General features: G+C 41.0%; 2 protein-coding genes across 3 annotated transcripts in view; both read right to left on the bottom strand.

The window, feature by feature from the left end:
- LOC138972522 (GTPase IMAP family member 7-like) overlaps positions 1-5,452 on the bottom strand; it is a 17,090-nt gene extending 11,638 nt beyond the window's left edge. Inside the window, exons 1-4 of the mRNA XM_070345166.1 lie at positions 5,300-5,452; positions 3,439-3,511; positions 2,652-2,815; positions 153-293 (exon numbers count right to left, since the gene is read on the bottom strand). Coding sequence (XP_070201267.1) covers positions 153-293; positions 2,652-2,815; positions 3,439-3,448 — 315 coding nt within the window. The 5' untranslated portion in view covers positions 3,449-3,511; positions 5,300-5,452. The remainder of the gene's footprint in view (positions 1-152; positions 294-2,651; positions 2,816-3,438; positions 3,512-5,299) is intronic.
- A 2,151-nt stretch (positions 5,453-7,603) lies between these two features.
- LOC138972517 (uncharacterized) lies at positions 7,604-12,979 on the bottom strand. 2 transcript variants are annotated; one of them, XR_011457652.1, is made up of 2 exons: positions 8,468-12,979; positions 7,604-8,028 (listed from the first exon to the last, which is right to left on the bottom strand). XR_011457652.1 is itself a non-coding variant. In XM_070345161.1 (2 exons), the coding sequence occupies exon 2, from the start codon at positions 11,305-11,307 to the stop codon at positions 8,998-9,000; it is 2,310 nt and encodes a 769-aa protein (XP_070201262.1). In that variant the 5' UTR covers positions 11,308-12,171; positions 12,611-12,979; the 3' UTR covers positions 7,604-8,997. The 2 variants fall into 2 exon arrangements, 1 of the variants encoding a protein (XP_070201262.1); XM_070345161.1 differs by having other exon boundaries at positions 7,604-12,171; positions 12,611-12,979.
- Positions 12,980-23,083: the final 10,104 nt, after the last annotated feature.

The following is a 23,083-nucleotide window of genomic DNA, read 5'->3' as shown; positions in this document are numbered from 1 at the left end:
ATGTTGCACTCTCAAGCCAATATAAAGACTACAGTTTTGTGTTTGTGTTTTTGTGTTTTGTTTTAGAAAGACTTCAATAAACAATTTACGCAATTCTATATTTCTATAGAAATAGAGTAAAGACAGTTAACCTATCCAAACCTCAGACTTACTTTAGTGAAACGGACATCACAGCGAAGAACCAGAAGAATGATGTGGGGACCTGGGTACACATCAAAGATACCCTTAACCACAATGTTGATGATCTTGTCTTCAGAGTGATGGGTGTCACAAAGACCGGGGGTGTCAATCACCTGCAGTGTACAGTGTACATACACACATGTATCACACCGTATCGTATTGTATCGTATCGTATTGATCGTACACATTTTGAACAGATTCATGAGTGAATCAGTCGCCATCTCAGAACACTGAGCTAGGGGACGACGCACCAGTCGATTATATTAACCTTACCTATAAAAGAAAACGTTCAAATTACCAGCGAAGATCGAAAAGAGGTTTGTGGAACACGATAACCCGATAGCCCATCGATAACATGCCCGATATATAGACCCATTGATGTGTGTGGCTTGCATTTGCCCAGAGAGAAAGAAACTGATGATTAACACTCCGTGTTTCTAAGAAGTAAATCGTGATAAATCACACGAAATGTCTTTACAAAGTGAACGAAGATACCAGTACATGATTGTGACTAGGCTCAACTATTGATTGCGTTCATTGGTTGTTTTTTTCAGCCACATGTTGATTTTTTCTATGAGATAATACAATGACGTTGTATTAAATTGTATCGAATTTTATTGAATTTGTAACGCATACTCTTTTTTGTATTGTATTGCATTGTATTTTATTGTATTCTATCGTATCGAATCATATCGTGCTGTATCATATATATCGTATCGTCCGTATCGTATCGTATCATTTCGTTTCGTATCGTATCGTATCGTAACGTATTATATTTTATTGTATTGAATCTTATTATATTAATATGTTTGATAACTGGATCAAATATACCCCATTTTGTGTGTAAGTAATTAACAATTAATTTATGTATTGTTGTTTTTATGCGCTAGGAATAACCTTCCATTTGCAGGCATAGCACGAGTAAAAAGCTTGCCTGGTTTCTTTTAATAGTGAAGTTATCAAAAATTTGGTACCGGCAAATCCACGATTTGAAACAGCAGCTTTAAAAACAAAATAACGCATGGTATATCTTTTGTTGCTTTCTTTCTTATTCAATTCCCAGCTAGCAATTTGTTATGTAGAAGCAGTGCCCAGGTTGAACGTGCGCAGTATATTCATTCGCAGATTTGTCCATGTATGCAGACTTACGAATAGCTTTTTAATGCACATTCTCAAACACCATACTCAGCAGGTAGATTCGGGCAACACAATCATGTTATTCGAATTATTTCTTCAACACAAGTCAGAGAAAGCCTCGTTCGAGCTTCTTCACCAACCATGCAAATATCACGCTGGCATTTTTTATTCAAATACTTTTCAATAGAGCGTCAAACGCTTCAATCACCATAAAGATATATTTTAAGAAAAAAATACTCAAAACATTTGACAGCGATTGACTCCAAAAATCGACTTCCCTAATATTTTGTCTGTGATATTTTCAGAGTCTGTTGAAACATTTATGGCAGATTGTGAACACATGGCAGATTGTGAACACATTGAAACAGCGCTCAACATGCATATATGTTTCTGAGAACAAACACGTTTACCATTTCAAAATGAGGATAATGGTACGCTGTGCGGGTCTACAAAAAATGTCACGGTCAATTGTTTTATTTGTTTCTATATATGTGATTGTGTGTCACTTTGTTTGTTACAAATTTTGTCATACAAATTTGAGAAATTGATCTAATTTTAGCCTACAAAAACGTCATGTAATTACGCTATTTCCAGCCATATCGGAAAGGTGCGTTACAATACTTAATCACAGAAACACATCATTACAACAAACGTAAACTAGAGATTTACACCACTCGCAAAATTGGTCCTGTGATTGTAATTGGCCATACCCCATTCAATTACCCAAACCTCATCTATATGATTCTTGTCATGTCATCATATTTAAAAGTCTGTATCATAAACTCATACCAGTAGATTTCTTTTTTCTTTTTGTTACACTTGATCCCACACTCTTTGAAAATATCCGGACACAATATAAGCAAAATATTATCGAAGTCGATATTTGGGGTCAATCGCTGTCGTATGTTTATAAATAATATGCAAATAGGTCACACAATCAGGCGAGCAAACAAGCCCATGAACAAAGCTCAGGGCCTGTCATTAAAATAAATGTTAAGGGGCTTATTGTCCGTCAGGTCTTAATTGCCTATAGTCTTAATTGGTTTATACGATTCGAGTTTTTACGCCCTCACGGCTTTTGATGAATGTGTGTTTAGGTGGTATCAGCCATCTGCACTTATGGTAGAATGACCAAGATATTTAACGTGCCATTGTGGTGACACGGGGGTGGGAGATAGATACCGTCTCTGGGTCTGCACATAAAGTTGACCCGTGTCCGTCCCGGCCCGTATTCGAACCAGCGACCTTTCGATCACAAGTCCAGTGCTCTACCACCTGAGCTACCCGGGCCCCGGCCTGTCATTGAAGTAGCCTGATGGTTTTATATTGATTACCTGAATGAGTCTTCCAAATCGTTCGGCTCCTTTTACTTCGCTGAATTCAGTACCCGAGGTCATTCCATTGTAAACCTCAAACGTGTCCTCTCCAAGCAATGTGTTGCCTAGGGAACTCTTGCCTGCACCTGTTTTCCCCATCAGCACTACGCGAATTGCTCCATCTGACAAACACACAAAATCGAAAACAAGGAGGACGACATGTGAGAACTCGTATCTAGATGATCTGTGAATCCTGCGAGCAGTGACTACATACTACCTATTTCCTATTATTCTGAACAAATTTTCAAATTAAACCATTTATACCTATATCTTTTCGGATTCAGAACATAATAAAGAAACCAGTGAAACTAACTTTGTTTTATATCTATTTCAAATTTGCATTCTAATTAATAATGTTCAATCTTCCAAACTAAAATGAGTGAGTCAAAGAATGTGATTGAAACATGTGGTTGCCACACACACACACACACACACACACACACACACACACACACACACACACACACACACACACACACACACTGCTTACACAGAAACAGATCCCAGGAAAATCATCTTTCCGTCATTTCACACAAGAAACCAAGTAGATGATGAATGATACAAGGATGGCACACTTTGCATAAAGTATTGCAGTACGTGCTGGTGGTCCGTCAGTTACACACATTATGGCAATTATTGATAATACTTTGCAACGTGATCTAACCCACACAATGTCCTATCTATGGTATATAGATTGGTTGCTTCGACGAATGTTACGTTCTACTGGTGAAAATAAAACACCTACCATCGGACATATTTGTCGTTAATATGTTGATCAGGAGTGTGAAACAAAATTGGTTTTTATCCACTTGATAATTCTGCAGCACAAAAAGAAATATGATCAACGCTCCATACCACCAAACTAAAAATTATAGTGGTCACAGATGTATCAACAATGATAACTTTAATTCATAACATTTAAACGAAAATATTGTGTCATTCTTAAAAAACAAAAATATGTGTGGCGTGCATGCATTTGTGAGCTTGTATATTATATTAACAGCTATTGTGTTTTCAGCGTAGCAATAGGAATGAAAACACAATAGCGTTTATATAGCTATTCTGACATTAAATTCTGTGTTAAAATCATGTTTTTGTCAGCAACAAGTACCAGAATGGTCCATGTCGTTGATTGCAGACGACGGTTCCCTTTCCGCATGAAGCTACGGAAATAACTAAACATAGAAAAACCCACGGACATGTATTACGGAGAAAACTCGAGATAACCGGATGTTTAGCATTACGTCAATATGCTAGGAATCATATGACGTCATATGACATATCATGCTTGCCTACGTAGATTGTATGTTCGAAAGTCTGACTTCTGTTGGGAATTCGCGTGGTGAAGACTGCGGTAAATCTGTAGATGATAAGAGAACAAGGATTGTCTCAGAAGAAACGACTAAATGTTTCAGACTGGTAACTTCATTTCAACATTGCACTATACAATGGACGTTCTATGTGACAGGAGAGTTTGCTGATTTTGTGTTAAACATTGGAGAGATCGTCTGCTAGAATCAGAGATAGGTTGCTTCAGATTGCAGCTTCTGAAAATTTGCAAGGTTTGTTGCCTGTTAAAGAACTGGATTTTACACGTAATGTATGTCATGTACATAAAGCAACAACAAAAACACACACAAAGCAAATGGCATCGTCTGTCGACTTGTCACATGAACAAACCTGGCGAGGTATGCGTGTACTTTATACACGTGGAAGAAACCGGAACCATGCGTCTTTGTTATTGCCAATATGCTTTTGGATATTGGCAAAAATGGCCGACTTCCGTAGCATTATGCTTTGATGATCGGAAAAGGGATGTGTGAGACCATCCAATCACAGCCCCCGAATTCCCCCACGTGTCCATCAGAATAGATATATATATATGTAGCTATTCTAATGAACACGTGGGGGAATTCGGGGGCTGTGATTGGATGGTCTCTTCCTATCATCAAAGCATAATGCTACGGAAGTCGGCCATTTTTCTCAATATCTTTGTTATTGACAATATGCTTTTGGTGGCACAATCTAAATCATCTTTTATTACCTCAAAAATTTGTTTATAATCAAACACGTGTTTGTGAGATGGAGAGTCAGCTTCATGGGAATCGATTTTTGACTTTTTTTGTGTATATGCGTTTAGTAAGAAACTTGTAAATCATTTTGTTTGATCAGAACGGTTGTTCGTTACCATTAGTAACCATATTCACAGAACCATTACTGAATTCCGCCTCACGTTCTTTTTCAGCTTCATCATTCTATCACCCTGAAGAAGCTCCCCGTGGGGGCGAACATTTTCCATATTCCATATTCATCACAACAACTTTTGAGGAGATTGTTTTGAAAAATTTGCCTATATATATATATATATATATTTAAAAACAATCTCCAATGTCCCTGTCCGGGTCCAAGTCTGCGATCGCATGGGATCAATAAAGTCAAACAACAACAACAACGAAGACAATCACACCCTCACACAGCAAATCACATACACGCGCAAAAATCAGATTTATTGTACCTCCGCCTTTGCCCCAGACGAAGAAGAATTGATTATTGGACTAACGAAGGGTGGAGCTTCAAGTCAATCAAACAGTAAGCCACTCCCTCACCTGTCACACACTGACAACCAGCCAGACGAGTGAAGTACCTCACACGGGGGTCACTGCGCGGCGAGGTTGAGACACGTAGCCGTTAATGGAAGGAACGATTCCCGGGAAAAGCTTTTCTCCCGACCACGTTGCATAAACCTGCTGTCAACAAGAGGGCAGCGTGCGACACCCCGAATATACTATTGATCTCTCTCTCTCTCTCTCTCTCTCTCTCTCTCTCTCTCTCTCTCTCTCTCTCTCTCTCTCTCTCTCTCTCTCTCTCTCTGCGCGCGCGACCCGTTGGAACATGCAAGGCGGCGGCAGCCAAAGTATACACAAGCCTGCATTTATAAGAAGAACACTTCCTTGTCGTAAACCAAATAAGGTACGAATAGCTTGCGGGCATGCTGCCCGATATGGTACGCACTGATTCATTGCCAATGCACTTACGGAGGTCAAAAGATCGAATATGTACGTTTCAGATTTCTCACGAAGCTGCCCCCCCCCCCCCCCCTCTCTCTCTCTTGTTGTGAAGTTGATATACATGGAAAGTTACCTTACATGGTCACACACTCGTGAAGAAAAATAGTGCGCCTCTTTTTTGACGAATCAGAGTACGGGGTGTTCCTGAATAATAGGAATGAAATGCCATGCACAAGGCATGCAGGGGTGAAGGTGTCCTACGGTCACAATGCGGTTATTTCTGAGGAATGACTGTCACTTGTTGCAAAACTGGCATCTCCTTCCTCAGAAATAAACGCAGTTTGACCTCGCCACACTGATCCCGCTTTGACTTTCTTCTCGTATGTAAAAATTGCCAAGTCATGCCAAATCTGAATGTTGGTCGATCTGTTTTTTATTGGTACCTTACGTTTTTGTCAGGTCGATGGGTACCCTCACCTGGGCGGCGGTCACGTGATCCCTGTAAAAAGAAAAGTGTGCCAGATTATGGCAGATAGGCAAGTTGAGTGCCTTTAATGGCGTAAGAGTTTAGATGAAATTACACGGGAATGAATGTTTTAGTTGGGGGTACACATATGGGTGCAATATTGTTTTGTTTCAAATGAATAAATGAGTTGCTGTTTTTTGCTTTATTCTTAATCCCTGAAATTGAAATCCTGTAGCTTTTAAAAAGCTGCGTGAAAGCCATCTTATTGCATTCACTGATAACATTATTATTTGTAGGTATTTGTGTAGATTGTACAGGATATGTGTGTGTGTGAATGTGTGTGTGTGTGTGTGTGTGTGTGTATGTGTGTGTGTGTGTGTGTGTGTGTGTGTGTGTGTGTGTGTGTGTGTGTGTGTGTGTGTGTGTGTGTGATCTGTTGTTATTGGTGTGTACAGACAGCGAATACCGGATCCTTGTTATCGGCAAGGCTGGAAATGGAAAGAGTTCCGTCTGCAACACCCTCCTGGGCAGTGAGCACTTTCCAACTGGACGAAGCTTTTCTTCAACCACGCTCGAAGCTCAATAAGTCACCTGCAGGAAGAACGGAAGGTGTTTCAATGTGACTTTCTGAAGGCACTTTGTTTTTTTCTTAAAGGCACACTACTTTCTGTGTGAACAGTTCGGATTACAAACTCAGATTTTTGGCATGTCGCATAAAAGCACGAGTTCCATCTCAAGAATAGTCACAAAGGTGTTGGTTTTTATCTGGTGTGTTAGCACAATGCCAGAATGCTAGCACCAAGCAATCACTGAAATGGAGCGCTTTTAATGCCTAACTAAGTTAAACTATGTCAAGCGCTTAGAGCAAGTCTTTTTAACGAAAGTTTTTGATTTAGCGCTATATAAATGTTCTTCTTATTATTATTATCTTATTAAACAAATACAAAACAAAATAAATCGCATTCACACACACACACACACACACACACACACACACACACACACACACACACACAAACGCACACACACACACACACACACACACACACACACTCAAAGCAACAACAACAACACCAACAACAACAACAACAACAACAACAACAACAACACAGTAATAGCACCGGGACAAGGGATTCCTCGATCATTCGGCATGCTATATGGCATTGTTGCTGTACTGTATAGGTTGGCAAAATAGACAGTTTGGACAGAATATTATTTGTTCTACTCGCCACCACGCAAAAGGCGTTCAGCTTTAATTGTTGTAATTTTTGGGTCAATTTTAATAAAGGTAACTTAACTAAGAGGGGTGTTTGCATTGTCCGGGATACTTTAGAGGCAGTGTCACGCACACATGCACAAAACACGCACGCAGTCTGTCATCCACGACTCAAAACAATCTTGCTCTTCCGACCACAAAACACAAGTTGACACGAACAGTAGATTAAGGACGTTTCTTACAAACAATCAATTATACATAACATAAATACACGCACAACACTATCTAACTATACAAATCTTTCTTTCGGCAATATCCACAACAACAACAAAGATCAACCAGCGTTAAAGCCTATAACAACAAAGAATAATTATTTAGAAACTTTCATACCTCTCACTTTCGCTCAGTTCATTATGACGTTATAGCTCCTGCACGTTTAGCTGTTAGGACGGGCTAAGGCTAATGTTACCGTGCTTGCGTATCCGAAATCGTTCATGAACCGGAGTCAACGAGGCCGTGGTGCGAAGCGACAGGAGTCATCGGTGACGTCGAGTCCTAGCCAGGCGAGCAGTGCCGTCGTCGAAAGTGGAGCAGGCAGACATCTCAGTAGTAGGTCAAGACCTCAGCATGGTGAAAACCAACAACCTGGAATGGTGAACGCAAGACTTAGTTCACGGTAACAGTAACATCGCCCACCCGTCCTTATAACTTAACAACCAAGTGCAGGATTAAATGGACATAATTCTCTACTCTCACTCTCATGCATCTCGAACACACATACCAACGGACTTATACATTTAATTCTGCTAAGTATGAAGTCCAACGAATAATACCAAATTCATTCTATAAACAAAACTGTCCACCACTCCCCTTTCAACCAAAACGTTCATTCAATCATATACCAAACCATTTTCCAAAACGAACTCACAACTTCATACCGTTCAAGTACAAAGTTACACACGCACGTGCACACTATACATTCCGCCATCTTGGATTGACCGGTTTTCAGAAGTCAATAAGCAAATCTAAACCTGAGAATAATTTAACTGTAACACACACAACATAATATTTAATGATTACATACCACATCCTGGTTGTATTGAAGTAGCCATACATATCCCCTGCCGTTGATAACAGGTTTCCGGCATCTGCTCTACGCAAACAGACCCTACGTTCAACGAAGAACGGATTCGCTTGGAACGCAAGCTATCTTCCCTCGGCTAAAGGCAAAGAACGAATGAATAAAAAGGAGTATCTACGAGCTCGAATTTAGCTCTGAGTTCACCTTACAAAATACAAGCAAAACACACGTGAAATACCTGAGCACGAGCTCCACGAGACACCTGCAGTTAACCAGCGTCTACCTATGACAGGCGAAATAGAGGAACACAGGCGCTCCAATACAATACATTTAACCCCACAGCATAAAAGTATGCTAATATTAAAGCCGCTTGTGACAAACCCCCCTACTCAAACCGAACTACGGTTCGTCACAAAAAATCCACACAATGCGGCTGTAATAGTCTGCTCCGACGTTGTCGCATCCCCGGATTGCTCTGATGCGGAACGTGAATGTCTGAAGCAACAGGGCCCAGCGCATCAAACTTCCGTTCGTCATCTATGTCTTCTGTAGAGGTTGAAGGGACTGGTGATCAGTCTGTAGCGATTCTCTCTCTCTGAGACTGTCAATGTGCCAACACGGTCGACAGCGATTCTCCGGAAAGGTTCATCTATGAGAGGCATCTTTCCAAGGTGAGCTTTGGGTGATCCTCCTTCAGGTAAAGCTCGACGGCCAACATCACAGGAATGAACATAACGCCTGATGTCGCCCTCCATCCCTGGCCAGTAGAACGAATGCCAGAGTCTATTCTTAGTTTTCTTTGTCTCAAGATGACCAGTCTTAGTAACATTGTGGTATCGTCTCAAAATACCCGAACGAAGAGTCTCGGGCACCACCACCTGACTGAAGGTCTTCTCCGTGGTTATGAAAAAGCGATGTAGGACGCCCTGTTTCCAAAGGAATTTCACCTTTCCTTTCTTCCCAGATGGTGTAGGGTTCCTCCCTTTTGCCAGCTCCCGCACCCTAGACAGAGTTGGGTCAAGCGTCTGTAGCTGGATCAACTTCTCTCTGGTAACACCTAGACCAGAGTCCTTCATCCGTAGGGTTTTAGGAGGTTCTTTTTCTCGCGTATTTTGGACTTGAGTAATGGCGGCTATCTTGACAGGTTGAGCTTTCGCCCGGTACACAGGAACTTCAAGAGTTTCTCCTCCAGGCTGAATGATCCGGTTTCCGATGAGTACGGGGTATGTTAGCTGGTCAGCCACAATAGCTACAACGTTCCCTGAGAAAAATGGGGACTCTAAATGTACGATCGTAGTAGGACAAGTCTTCTGAACGTTCCCTGCTGCGAAACGAATAGTTTGACTTCCCTGCTTGAGGTTACAGTCTTTTACCAGCGAGGAGTCAATAACCAGTCCGTCGGCGCCTGTGTCACGAAGAGCAGATACTTGTGATCCATTGATACTGACCGTGCATAAAGGAGTATACGAAAGTTGGCTACATGGGTCACAAAGGGTAGGTAACTCTGATGTGGCAGCAGTGGTTCCTGGCATCGTTACAACTGTTCTCACGTTGGTGACGGTCCTCACGTTGAAGGACGATGCTGAATGCGGGCAATTCCTACGGATGTGCCCAGTTTTACCGCAACCGTAGCAATTTCTCTTGGGAAAAGGGCCGTTGGGGTGGACGGGACTAACTGGGGCAGAGTCTTCCTCAGGATTTTCAATGTCCTTCGTGTTCTTCTCGACTCGACCAGTCGCAGTAACCGGGTTTTTCCTGGCTCTTTTTGATGCAGCAAACCTCTCAGCTAGTTCGGCGGCCTCAGTGACGTTCGCCGGTTCACGCTGCCGGATGAAATCCGCGAGGTCCCCAGACACATGGTCCATCAGGTGTTCCATCAGTAGGAGGTCTCGGATTCCAGCATAGGTCTCCTCTTTCTTCGCGGCTTTCCTCCACCGTTCAAACCAAATTCGAAGGCGGGTAGCAAACTGTATAAAAGTCTCCTCTCCCCTTTTGGCCGCGAATCGAAACTTAGAACGATACGAGTCAGCCGTCCAGCGAAAAGATCCTCTAAGGGCGTCCACAATGACATCAAAGTTCCCCGCATCCTCAGCTGGCAGTTCCAAGTAAACATCGGCAGCAAAACCTTTCAGGAGGGCTCCCAGCCGAGCTCCCCAGTCACTCTCCCTGTCCCAGCCACTGAGAGTTGCTGCTCTCTCGAATCGTCCTAGGAAGGTGTCGAGATCCTCTTTGGCTTCATCAAATGGATCTATTTTCAGACGAACTGGTTCAATAGCCCTACTACGAGAACTTGAAGTAGTCTCTTCTCTCCTAGTCTTTTCTATCTCTGCACGAACTTTTTCTTCTTCCAGTTCAGCTAGACGTCGGCGGCGGTCGTTTTCTTCCTCTTCTCGAAGTACTTTTCTTCTGATTTCTTCTTCCTCCCTCTGAAGTCTTCGTTGAGCATCCTGTTCCTCCCTCTGAAGTCTTCGTTGAGCTTCTTCTTTTCTCAGTTGAGCTTCTTCTTTTCTCAGTTGAGCTTCCTCTTCTTCTTGAAGTAGTCTTCGTTGAGCTTCTTCTTTTCTCAGTTGAGCTTCCTCTTCTTCTTGAAGTAGTCTTCGTTGAGCTGCTTCCTCTTCTTGAACGTATTTAGCTAAAGCAGCCCCTGATCGAACGCCCAAAGCACGTCCCCTAGCGGCTATAATTTCTTGAGCTGACGTGAGGGAACTAGATTTTTCAATAGGGTCAACAGCAGCTCCATCCATATGCTTTGGCGTGGTAAGTGTCATACGGGGTGGAGAATTACCATGATCAGGGGTAGAAAAACTTGCCAGAGCGGCATTGCGAGATTTGGATCCCGACATGATTTCTCACCAAATGTAAAATGGTTAAGTCGCCAACTATGGAAAAGCAACCTAACTACTTCACAACAAAATTCTGAAGCAAAACATCTCAATCTACAACATTTCCAGACAAATTACAACAGGGAAAAATGCTATAAACAACGTCGAGACATGTACCCAGCACCGGCTAGTATTCACAGGTGGCCGCTGTGAAAATCAGGTTAAGCCTTAGCACGTACAAGCATGTTATTCAATCATCACTATTCAAAAATCAAACCTGACAAGACGGTACAAACAAACAGACGAACAGAGCAAAATCATAGGTGACGATGTAATAATAAAGATCCCGGACGAGCCCCCATTTGTCACGCACACATGCACAAAACACGCACGCAGTCTGTCATCCACGACTCAAAACAATCTTGCTCTTCCGACCACAAAACACAAGTTGACACGAACAGTAGATTAAGGACGTTTCTTACAAACAATCAATTATACATAACATAAATACACGCACAACACTATCTAACTATACAAATCTTTCTTTCGGCAATATCCACAACAACAACAAAGATCAACCAGCGTTAAAGCCTATAACAACAAAGAATAATTATTTAGAAACTTTCATACCTCTCACTTTCGCTCAGTTCATTATGACGTTATAGCTCCTGCACGTTTAGCTGTTAGGACGGGCTAAGGCTAATGTTACCGTGCTTGCGTATCCGAAATCGTTCATGAACCGGAGTCAACGAGGCCGTGGTGCGAAGCGACAGGAGTCATCGGTGACGTCGAGTCCTAGCCAGGCGAGCAGTGCCGTCGTCGAAAGTGGAGCAGGCAGACATCTCAGTAGTAGGTCAAGACCTCAGCATGGTGAAAACCAACAACCTGGAATGGTGAACGCAAGACTTAGTTCACGGTAACAGTAACATCGCCCACCCGTCCTTATAACTTAACAACCAAGTGCAGGATTAAATGGACATAATTCTCTACTCTCACTCTCATGCATCTCGAACACACATACCAACGGACTTATACATTTAATTCTGCTAAGTATGAAGTCCAACGAATAATACCAAATTCATTCTATAAACAAAACTGTCCACCACTCCCCTTTCAACCAAAACGTTCATTCAATCATATACCAAACCATTTTCCAAAACGAACTCACAACTTCATACCGTTCAAGTACAAAGTTACACACGCACGTGCACACTATACATTCCGCCATCTTGGATTGACCGGTTTTCAGAAGTCAATAAGCAAATCTAAACCTGAGAATAATTTAACTGTAACACACACAACATAATATTTAATGATTACATACCACATCCTGGTTGTATTGAAGTAGCCATACATATCCCCTGCCGTTGATAACAGGTTTCCGGCATCTGCTCTACGCAAACAGACCCTACGTTCAACGAAGAACGGATTCGCTTGGAACGCAAGCTATCTTCCCTCGGCTAAAGGCAAAGAACGAATGAATAAAAAGGAGTATCTACGAGCTCGAATTTAGCTCTGAGTTCACCTTACAAAATACAAGCAAAACACACGTGAAATACCTGAGCACGAGCTCCACGAGACACCTGCAGTTAACCAGCGTCTACCTATGACAGGCGAAATAGAGGAACACAGGCGCTCCAATACAATACATTTAACCCCACAGCATAAAAGTATGCTAATATTAAAGCCGCTTGTGACAAGCAGTGTATCGTGTGTTAACAAGGTGCTGTGTTGCATATGGTAGGACAATACATGTCCTTTCTAAACAATGTAATTTAAACTCATATAGATAGCCACATGTCAACAATTCACGCCAAAGTGCATCTACTTAGTTTCTATTCACGACTGGTATACTATCAATATTGAAACATTTTCCCAACTGTTCCTGCTTGTGCCAGTGTAATCTGAAGACATCTGGAATATTAGTATCATGCATGTACAACTCACTTATTTGATAATAAAAGACCAACGTAAGAAGCAATCTTGTCCAAGTTTAGATGGCTTTGCTTTATTTATACTGACGTCAAGATTTGACCGCATTAGTAGCCTACCACTTACGTAAAACTAGGCTGATTGTACCCACAAAAGAAAAAGAGTTAGTTAAGTTTTGAGAGCCCTACCTGTAGACACAAACCATTCACCCAAAATATCAATGTCAAAATGATACACATGTGAGTAGGTTAAATTACTAAAACGTAAGACGTGGAATGTTAAACTAACCAAAAATAAAGACTTTAGGTCGGACCCTCTCTGATAACATTTTTTTTTCTTCGTTCAGATCATGGACTAATTGGGATGCTCTAAACACATGTTGTTGACTACCAGCCCTTAGTAATAGATCGGGTTATCTCAAGTTATAACACAATTGTCCAAAAGTTTAAAAAAATATTATCATAAGTTAAATATTATCATAAAATGTAGATAAATAATTAAATAATCAAGTAAATGCATCAGTCGATCAATCTGTGTATCCCCTCAATCAATCTATGGAGCAAAAATTGTTTCACGTGTTGCTGTGTTTTTCAATAGGATTTTAAAAAACATTATGATTTGTTCAGGTTGTTGACACGCCAGATGTTGTCAACTTGGACCTGACGCTGGAGGACATGGAGGAAGACTTGACTCTTCCCCACCCCAGCGCTGTCCATCTATCTCTGTCCGACTGTTACTTTAGTGCGTGTTATTGTGGGAAAGAAAAGACGACGTTTTTGTTTGCAATGACGTACTGTTTTCTTAAAATAACCCTAACCTTAACCCTATCTTGTTTATGGTGTGCTTTTTTCTCGAGATACCATAACGTACAGGGCACTTACCCACTCGCGGTCAAAATGTAGATTGTATCTGCGATTACTGACCAGCAGCTCCTCGGTTTGGAGAGTAACATTGAATTACAATATTTCATCGATCCAGTTCTGAATAAACTTTTTTTTTTTTTTAAGAGTTGTCAGAAAAAGAAAACAGAACGTCGTCCATTCTATTTGCGGAAAATGCTTCTTCTTCCAATGGCTCAGACCCTCACAAAAAATAGAATAAATTCCTTTTATTCAACCTGTCAATGTATGTTATTCTGTGCCCACACATCGGTCTTATGAGCGTTCATGTTTATGATATAATGTATTTGTTTATCATTAAATCACTTACCGTAAACTACCTTGTATAGGCTACGCAGCGGTGGATCACATCATTTTTAAGGGGGGGGGGGGGGGGGGGTCCAAATTTCTCTTAAGGACTGATCGACGACGCGAAGCGCACGAACCTACCAGGGGGGTCCGGGGCATAGATAAAAATAAGGAAAATGGAGTAATCTGGTGCAATCTGAGCCATGAAATTTCCCCAAAGAAACCCTCCCAAAGGTTCATTTAAGCAGACTAATTTGGATCAAAACAAGCACAATTGACCGATCTGGTGCAACCCGAGCCATCAAATTACGCAACTACCTTCCAAATCCGTCATTTAGAAGACAAAGGCCGGGTCCTAGGGGGGGTCTGACTCGCTCTACATCACATGGACATCGTCACCGTACTTTTTTTTGTAGCGTCACTGAATCATGGCAAGTAGCGATAAAAACCGCCTTGAAGGCAATTATGGAACGAATGTTAAAATGGAACAAAAAATGCGAAGGGATGTTTAGGTTTGTGTAAACCCGTGAAACTACCGTAACGGTAATTATTTCTTCATTTTGACTCATTATTCAAACTACTCAGTTTGGTTACTGATTTTGCACATTCAGTTTTTCTTACTGACCATCTAGTGTAAGGGAAGAAACTGTGCATGTCTTTTGCAATTGTTATATCGTGATTACTTCCCTTGGATTATTCCAGGACAAGTCTGGAACTTCGGCAAAATTGTTATCGGTACAACTGAATGTTAATATTGTGCAACTAGCATCTCTTTCAAACGTGGTAACATTTTAGATTGAGGGTTTGGGTGTCTTAATTGAAAAATCTTTAATCTTGCAGAAAATATTGGAATTAGTGTTTCTGCATTCTCTGAAATGTTATGTGTGGGGTGTTTTTTTTTTTGTAATTCAGGAAATTTGTGATCAAAGCTTATTTAGAATATTTGATGTAACTTTTTGATTTTTTTCTTTTCTTCGCAGCTGTATTTTTAGATAATCAAATACAACCATTTGTCAGTTCCATAACCATTTTTCCTGATTCTGCCTTCATTTCCAAAAGATTTACTCGTATATCAGGAAAAACTTTGTTTGTTGTTGTATTGATTTGTTTTTGAGAAGTTGTGTTTGCTCCAAAATTCCGTTTGCAGTTTGTCGACCTCAAGTATGTAATAGTCATGGAAAACCCCTAAGCATTGATCAAGTGATTTTCTGAAAATCCCAGATGTTGCCCTTTGTTTACTTTCTGATTTGCCTTAAAATGAATATGTGTTGGAAGTGCTTGATGTTTAAACTAAATCAAGTATTACAGTTTGATTACAGTTGTATGTGTGTAACGGGATACAAGAAGATATTTCTATGTGTGGATTATTTTATGGGTGAAAAATGATATGTTTAGATGTATGAGGAATCAACATCAAAATTTACGTTCTTAAGCATGTGCAGTTACTTTGTGTGCTGTAGACATTTTGATCAGATGTAACTTGGAATGTTTTGAAATTTGTCGCAATAATTTGGCAAAAATTAACTTCCTCTGTGTTTATGTTCTGATCAGTTGACTAAAAACTCGGAGATAAATAGTTACTCGGTGTATTTTATTTGTTCAAAAAAAGTTAAGAAGACTGGGTTTCAACCATTACTAGTTTAACCGTCACGATGCCAATATTATCGGCTGTCAATCCACACACACAAGCACAGGAAAGGGTTTCGGTGGCACCCACTTCCGTTTAAAAAGTATACGTTTGATGGCCATTTTTGTTTTGTTTGTTTTAAACCTTTTTATGGCGAAGCCTGTTTAAATCTAAATTCTATTTCAAATCTTTAAGTTTATCTGATGTGAGTGCTGTTTATTTGCTTGACTTTTGAAATGATTTAAATGTTTAATTTTAATGTCTGCTGTCTTGTGAATAATGAAGAGCGTTTTGTTGTTATTATCAGTGTCAATTAAACGCACACATTTTAACTTTCAGAGAGAGAGAGAGAGAAAGCAAAGCCACACAAGCACGAACGGCTGACATACACATACACACACACACACACACACACACACACACACACACACACACTCACACACACACACACACACACACACACACACACAGCTGAGAAGATATGTTGAGCGATAACCACACTTTGCTCACATGGATCACATGGATAACACACACTGCAAAAGATAGTTACAAATGAGCACATTTACTGACTGAATCGATAACAAGCAATGCAGAGAAGACATTCGCTTCCGAACACATCTTTGCCGACACTAATCCATACACCACTCAGGTGCCACATAAACATGACACTGATCCATACACCACTCAGGTGCCACATAAACATGACACTGATCCATACACCACTCAGCTGCCACATAAACATGACACTGATCCATACACCACTCAGGTGCCACATAAACATGACACTGATCCCTACACCACTCAGGTGCCACATAAACATGACACTGATCCATACACCACTCAGGTGCCACATAAACATGACACTGATCCATACACCACCCAGGTGCCACATAAACATGACACTAATCCATACACCACTCAGGTGCCACATAAACATGACACTGATCCATACACCACTCAGGTGCCACATAAACATGACACTGATCCATACACCACTCAGGTGCCACATAAACATGACACTGATCCATACACCACTCAGGTGCCACATAAACATGACACTGATCCATACACCACTCAGGTGCCATATAAACATGACACTGATCCATACACCACTCAGGTGCCACATAAACATGACACTGATCCATACACCACTCAGGTGCCACATAAACATGACACTCATCCATACACCACTCAGGTGCCACATAAACATGACACTGATCCATACACCACTCAGGTGCCACATAAACATGACACTGATCCATACACAACTCAGGTGCCGCATAAACATGACACTGATCCATACACCACTCAGGTGCCACATAAACATGACACTGATCCATACACCACTCAGGTGCCACATAAACATGACACTGATCCATACACCACTCAGGTGCCATATAAACATGACACTGATCCATACACCACTCAGGTGCCACATAAACATGGCACTGATCCATACACCACTCAGGTGCCACATAAACATGACACTGATCCATACACCACTCAGGTGCCACATAAACATGACACTGATCCATACACCACTCAGGTGCCACATAAACATGACACTGATCCATACACCACTCAGGTGCCACATAAACATGACACTGATCCATACACCACTCAGGTGCCACATAAACATGACACTGATCCATACACCACCCAGGTGCCACATAAACATGACACTGATCCATATACCACCCAGGTGCCACATAAACATGACACTGATCCATACACCACCCAGGTGCCACATAATAATGACACTGATCCCTACACCACTCAGGTGCCACATAAACATGACACTGATCCATACACCACCCAGGTGCCACATAAACATGACACTGATCCCTACACCACTCAGGTGCCACATAAACATGACACTGATCCATACACCACTCAGGTGCCACATAAACATGACACTGATCCATACACCACTCAGGTGCCACATAAACATGACACTGATCCATACACCACCCAGGTGCCATATAAACATGACACTGATCCATACACCACTCAGGTGCCACATAAACATGACACTGATCCATACACCACTCAGGTGCCACATAAACATGACACTGATCCATACACCACTCAGGTGCCACATAAACATGACACTGATCCATACACCACTCAGGTGCCATATAAACATGACACTGATCCATACACCACTCAGGTGCCATATAAACATGACACTGATCCATACACCACTCAGGTGCCACATAAACATGACACTGATCCATACACCACTCAGGTGCCATATAAACATGACACTGATCCATACACCACTCAGGTGCCACATAAACATGACACTGATCCATACACCACTCAGGTGCCATATAAACATGACACTGATCCATACACCACTCAGGTGCCACATAAACATGACACTGATCCATACACCACTCAGATGCCACATAAACATGACACTGATCCATACACCACTCAGGTGCCACATAAACATGACACTGATCCATACACCACTCAGGTGCCACATAAACATGACACTGATCCATACACCACTCAGGTGCCACATAAACATGACACTGATCCATACACCACTCAGGTGCCACATAAACATGACACTGATCCATACACCACTCAGGTGCCACATAAACATGACACTGATCCATACACCACTCAGGTGCCACATAAACATGACTGCTACAAAATGTTAATCCTACAAATGATGATGACTGTGTTACAAATAATATAAAAGATGAAGATATATCTTTCTTTCTTTATTTGGTGTTTAGGGGCCGGGGAGGGGGGGGGGAGAGATGGGATAGAGCCACTTGTTAATTGTTTCTTGTTCAAAAAAGCACAAATCAAAAAATTGCTCCAGGGGCTTGCAACGTAGTACAAATGAAGATATATAACAACAACCAAAAACAAATGATTTTAATTGACAAGATGACTGATACAAATATAAAGGATGATTGCTACAAAAACTATTAACAAAAAGACTGACACATTGTAACCAAGATAACTGCCTTCCGGGTGTAACACGAAATTCTTACTCCGAGTACACTTTTCGTACGAGAAAAGAACTCCCCAAGGCACGAAAAAATTACTCCCTAAACGAAATTTTTACTCCCCATTTTTTATACTTCCAGTAAAAATCTCGTACGCAAAAATGGGATGCGGGCGAAGGGATAATGCAAATAAGTGATCTCGCGCACACGAATGTCGCGCTACCCTCCCTCCACTCCTTCCACCACCAAGACTAACAGATCTCTTTAACAGATCCTTGTCTGAGGGTATTTTTCCAGTTGTCTGGAAAACTGCTCACATTACGCCCATTTTTAAGAAAGGCGATAGGAGTGCTTGTTCCAACTACCGTCCAATCTCTTTGCTGAGTTGTATTGGGAAGGTGCTTGAAAAATGTATACAAATCCGTGTGTTTGGTTATTTGAAAAATTATGATTTGATTACACACTGCCAATCTGGTTTTATTGCTGGTGATTCGACTATTTATCAACTATTGAGTATATATGATGATTTTTGTGTTGCACTTGATAAAAACATTATGTCACAGGCAATATTTTTTGATGTATCCAAAGCTTTTGATAAAGTCTGGCATCGCGGTCTGCTCCACAAGCTTGAGGCGATAGGTATAAGAGGTCCCTTGCTTGTTTGGTTTGAACATTACTTGAGCGATCGCAGACAAGCAGTAGTATTGAAAGGAACCAAATCAAGTTATGCTACCCCTTCTGCTGGTGTCCCTCAGGGTTCTGTCTTAGGACCTCTTTTATTTCTCATTTATATTAACGATATTGGTGTTGGTCTTGAATCAGTGTTGAAACTCTTTGCAGACGATACGAGTATGTACTTAAGTTTAGATAACGATGATGTACGAGCAGAGATTTTGAATTCTGATTTGGATAAAATTCGCACATGGGCTTCTAAATGGAAAGTCACTTTTAATTGTCAAAAGACAGAATTGTTGGACATTTGTAGGCTACAAAATGTTTTACTTCCACCATTGTATTTCGAAGATGCACACTTAGTTGATGTTGAAAATCACAAGCACCTTGGCGTCATTCTACAAGGTAATTGTAAATGGGATTCCCACATAAAAAGTCTAATTGCTAAATGTAGAAAGTCAATTGCGTGTTTTGGTTTATTCAAGCATCGTTTAAACAGAAAATCACTTGAAGTTATATATAAATCCTTTATGTTACCATTGTTTGATTATGCGGACGTTATCTGGGATAACTGTACACAGTGTTTGGTGGACGAGTTGGAGACATTGCATCTCGATGCAATCCGAATCATTGTAGGTGCAGTACGTGGCACAAGCCACCAAAAACTGTATAACGAATCGGGTTTTGTGCCCCTGAAAGAAAGGCGACGTCGTCATAAACTTTTGCTGTATTATAAAATTGTAAATCGTTTAACCCCAGAATATTTATATTCCAAACTGCCGGTCCTGGTTTCCGATGTAAATCCTTACCACAGACGACGCCCTCTTGAACGTAAGTTTCCATTGTGCAGAAGTGAGTTATATAAATCTTCATTTTTTCCTTCAACGACAGCTTTGTGGAATAATCTTCCAGAAAATATACAACAAACGCAGTCAGTTGGTGAATTTAAAAGGTATTTGACCGATGGAGATGTTGTTGTTCCACCGTATTATTATTTAGGCAACCGCCAGGGACAGGTACTTCACAGCAGGTTGAGATTAAACATGAGCGATTTGCAACAAGACTTAGTTAACCGACACCTCTCTGATAATCTAGAATGTACGTGTGGAGCATGCCCGGAAGATTCTGAACATTTCTTATTACACTGTCCAAAATTTAAAGAACATAGAACCATTTTATTCAATAGTCTGCCAACACACGTTCTGGACTGCAAAACACTCTTGTTTGGAAATACTGATTTAACTATATCTTTGAACACGAAAATATTCTCTGTTGTACAAGACTATGTTATGTTAACTAATCGCTTCGGCTGATATTATATTAACTGTGCAATTGATGTAGCCAGGCATTCTCTCCCTCCCTCTCTCTCTCTCCCTCTCCCTCTCTCTCTCTCTCTCTCTCTCTCTCTCTCTCTCTCTCTCTCTCTCTCTCTCTCTCTCTCTCTCTCTCTCTGTCTTTACCCTATTTGTATAAAATATAATTAAAGATTATCAAGATAAGTGTTGAAGCTATCACTTGTTCGCCATGTTTTGCTATCTGAATGTGTATTGATTATAAGTTCAAGAACGTGTCCATAAGCAATCTGCTTGTTAACGTTCTCAATGTTGTTATTGTTTGAAACGTGTGTATGAGAATTTGAATAAACACGCTTAAACCAAGAATAACAGGGGACAAGGGAGTAAAAATTTCGTACACCTGGCATGGGAAGTTAAATTGCTTGTGTTGGGGTGAAGTAATTTATACGTTATTTATTCGTCAGGGGAGTAAAATTTGTGTACGAAATGTTTACTCGGAACTCACCTGTCTTGGGGAGTAATTTTCTCGTGCAAGGGGGGAGTGCTTTTTTCGTAAAGGGAGTAACTTTTTCGTACGAAATGTTTACTCCGGAGTAAAAATCTCGTGGGAGTAGTTTTCTCGTGTTACAACGGCTAAATGGACAGGCACTTGACCAATGCACAACTAGCAGACACAAAATCAAATCGGGTTTTTGTTTCATCACAATTTCAATCAAACTTCGAAGCTGACATGCTCATAAAACGGACTATTTCAAAGAATGTTTGGCCAAAATTTAAATAAATTTGACTGAAAAATACTGTCCCCACAGTGCCACCTCACCTTTTTAAAAAAAATCCCAATGTGAGGCGATTAAACGGTTTTTTTTTCCATACACTAAAAACTAAGACAGGGGATATCATGCGGAAGATTTCACAAAGTCATTAAAGATCTCTCCAGTAGTTTTCTAGTTCTGGGAATACACACACACACACACACACCAAAAACTGAACGCACACATACACCATAACCCTCGTCTCGATTCCACCTCCACCAGAAAACATTGAGTCAAATATTGCGAAAAGATATACATGTACAAGCAGCAGTACAAATGCACAGATTGGTTCTGAAAAGATGTCACACGTTGCGAATCACTACACATAATATACTCTTACAACGGATCAACCAGAACCCCATGATTTTATTACATAGCAGGTCTCTCAAAGCGGATCAACCAGAACCCCATGATCGTATTACACAGCAGGTCTCTCACAGTGGATCAACCAGCAGGGGCGGATCAGTTCATTTTAGGGGGGGGGGGGGGGGGGTTCCAAAAGTATATTGTGAAGATATGAGTGTGAAGGCGCGAAGCACCAAGCCGACGGCGTGAAGCGCCTAGCTTGCTAGGGGGGTCCGAACATTTTGAAAAAAAGGATGCCAAATGATGCAATCTGGTGCATTCTGAGGATGATCATTACCAGTTTGAGGCAGCAGATTTTGTCACTGATTAATACCCCAAAAATTGAAACTCAATGTAAAATAAAGAAATGCATACCTCATTCAACATATGGTCTTTGCTGTCACTCAACACTAACTGACTAAGCATCCTTCGTGGAAGGAGCTTCATACGTGTTCGGAATCGGGCTGCAAATGTGTCCCAACAACAACAACCCAATAACAAACACAAAAGCCCCTGACCCAGAACCCCATGATCTTATTACATAGCAGGTCTCTCACAGTGGATCAACCAGAACCACATGATCTTATTACGAGAGGTTACACGCCGAGTCTCAGTGATTATTAAAAATAATGGTCGAAGTTCGCGGATCATGAAAAATGCGAGCTTTAGCGAGCTTTTTCATGACCGCGAACTGAGACCATTATTTTTTATAATCACTGAGACGAGGTGTGTAACCTCTTTATTCCTCCTTTCTTCAGTTATTCAAAGAAAAGAGGAGGTTTTTTGCGAAAGTTTGATCGAATCCTATTCACTCAACCAGTCAACCTGCGCAGGCGATCGATTAATGCGCGGTTGTATAGTTCCGTGCAAATCATTCCATTGTGTTAACACTTCTTGTCAGTTTTCCTATTTTGGACTAAAATCAAGTACACAGATAATCATGCTGTTATTCTGCTGT

Source organism: Littorina saxatilis, linkage group LG8 (assembly GCF_037325665.1).
Source record: "Littorina saxatilis isolate snail1 linkage group LG8, US_GU_Lsax_2.0, whole genome shotgun sequence".
Taxonomy (NCBI): domain Eukaryota; kingdom Metazoa; phylum Mollusca; class Gastropoda; order Littorinimorpha; family Littorinidae; genus Littorina; species Littorina saxatilis.
This window is presented reverse-complemented; position numbering and strand designations above follow the sequence as displayed.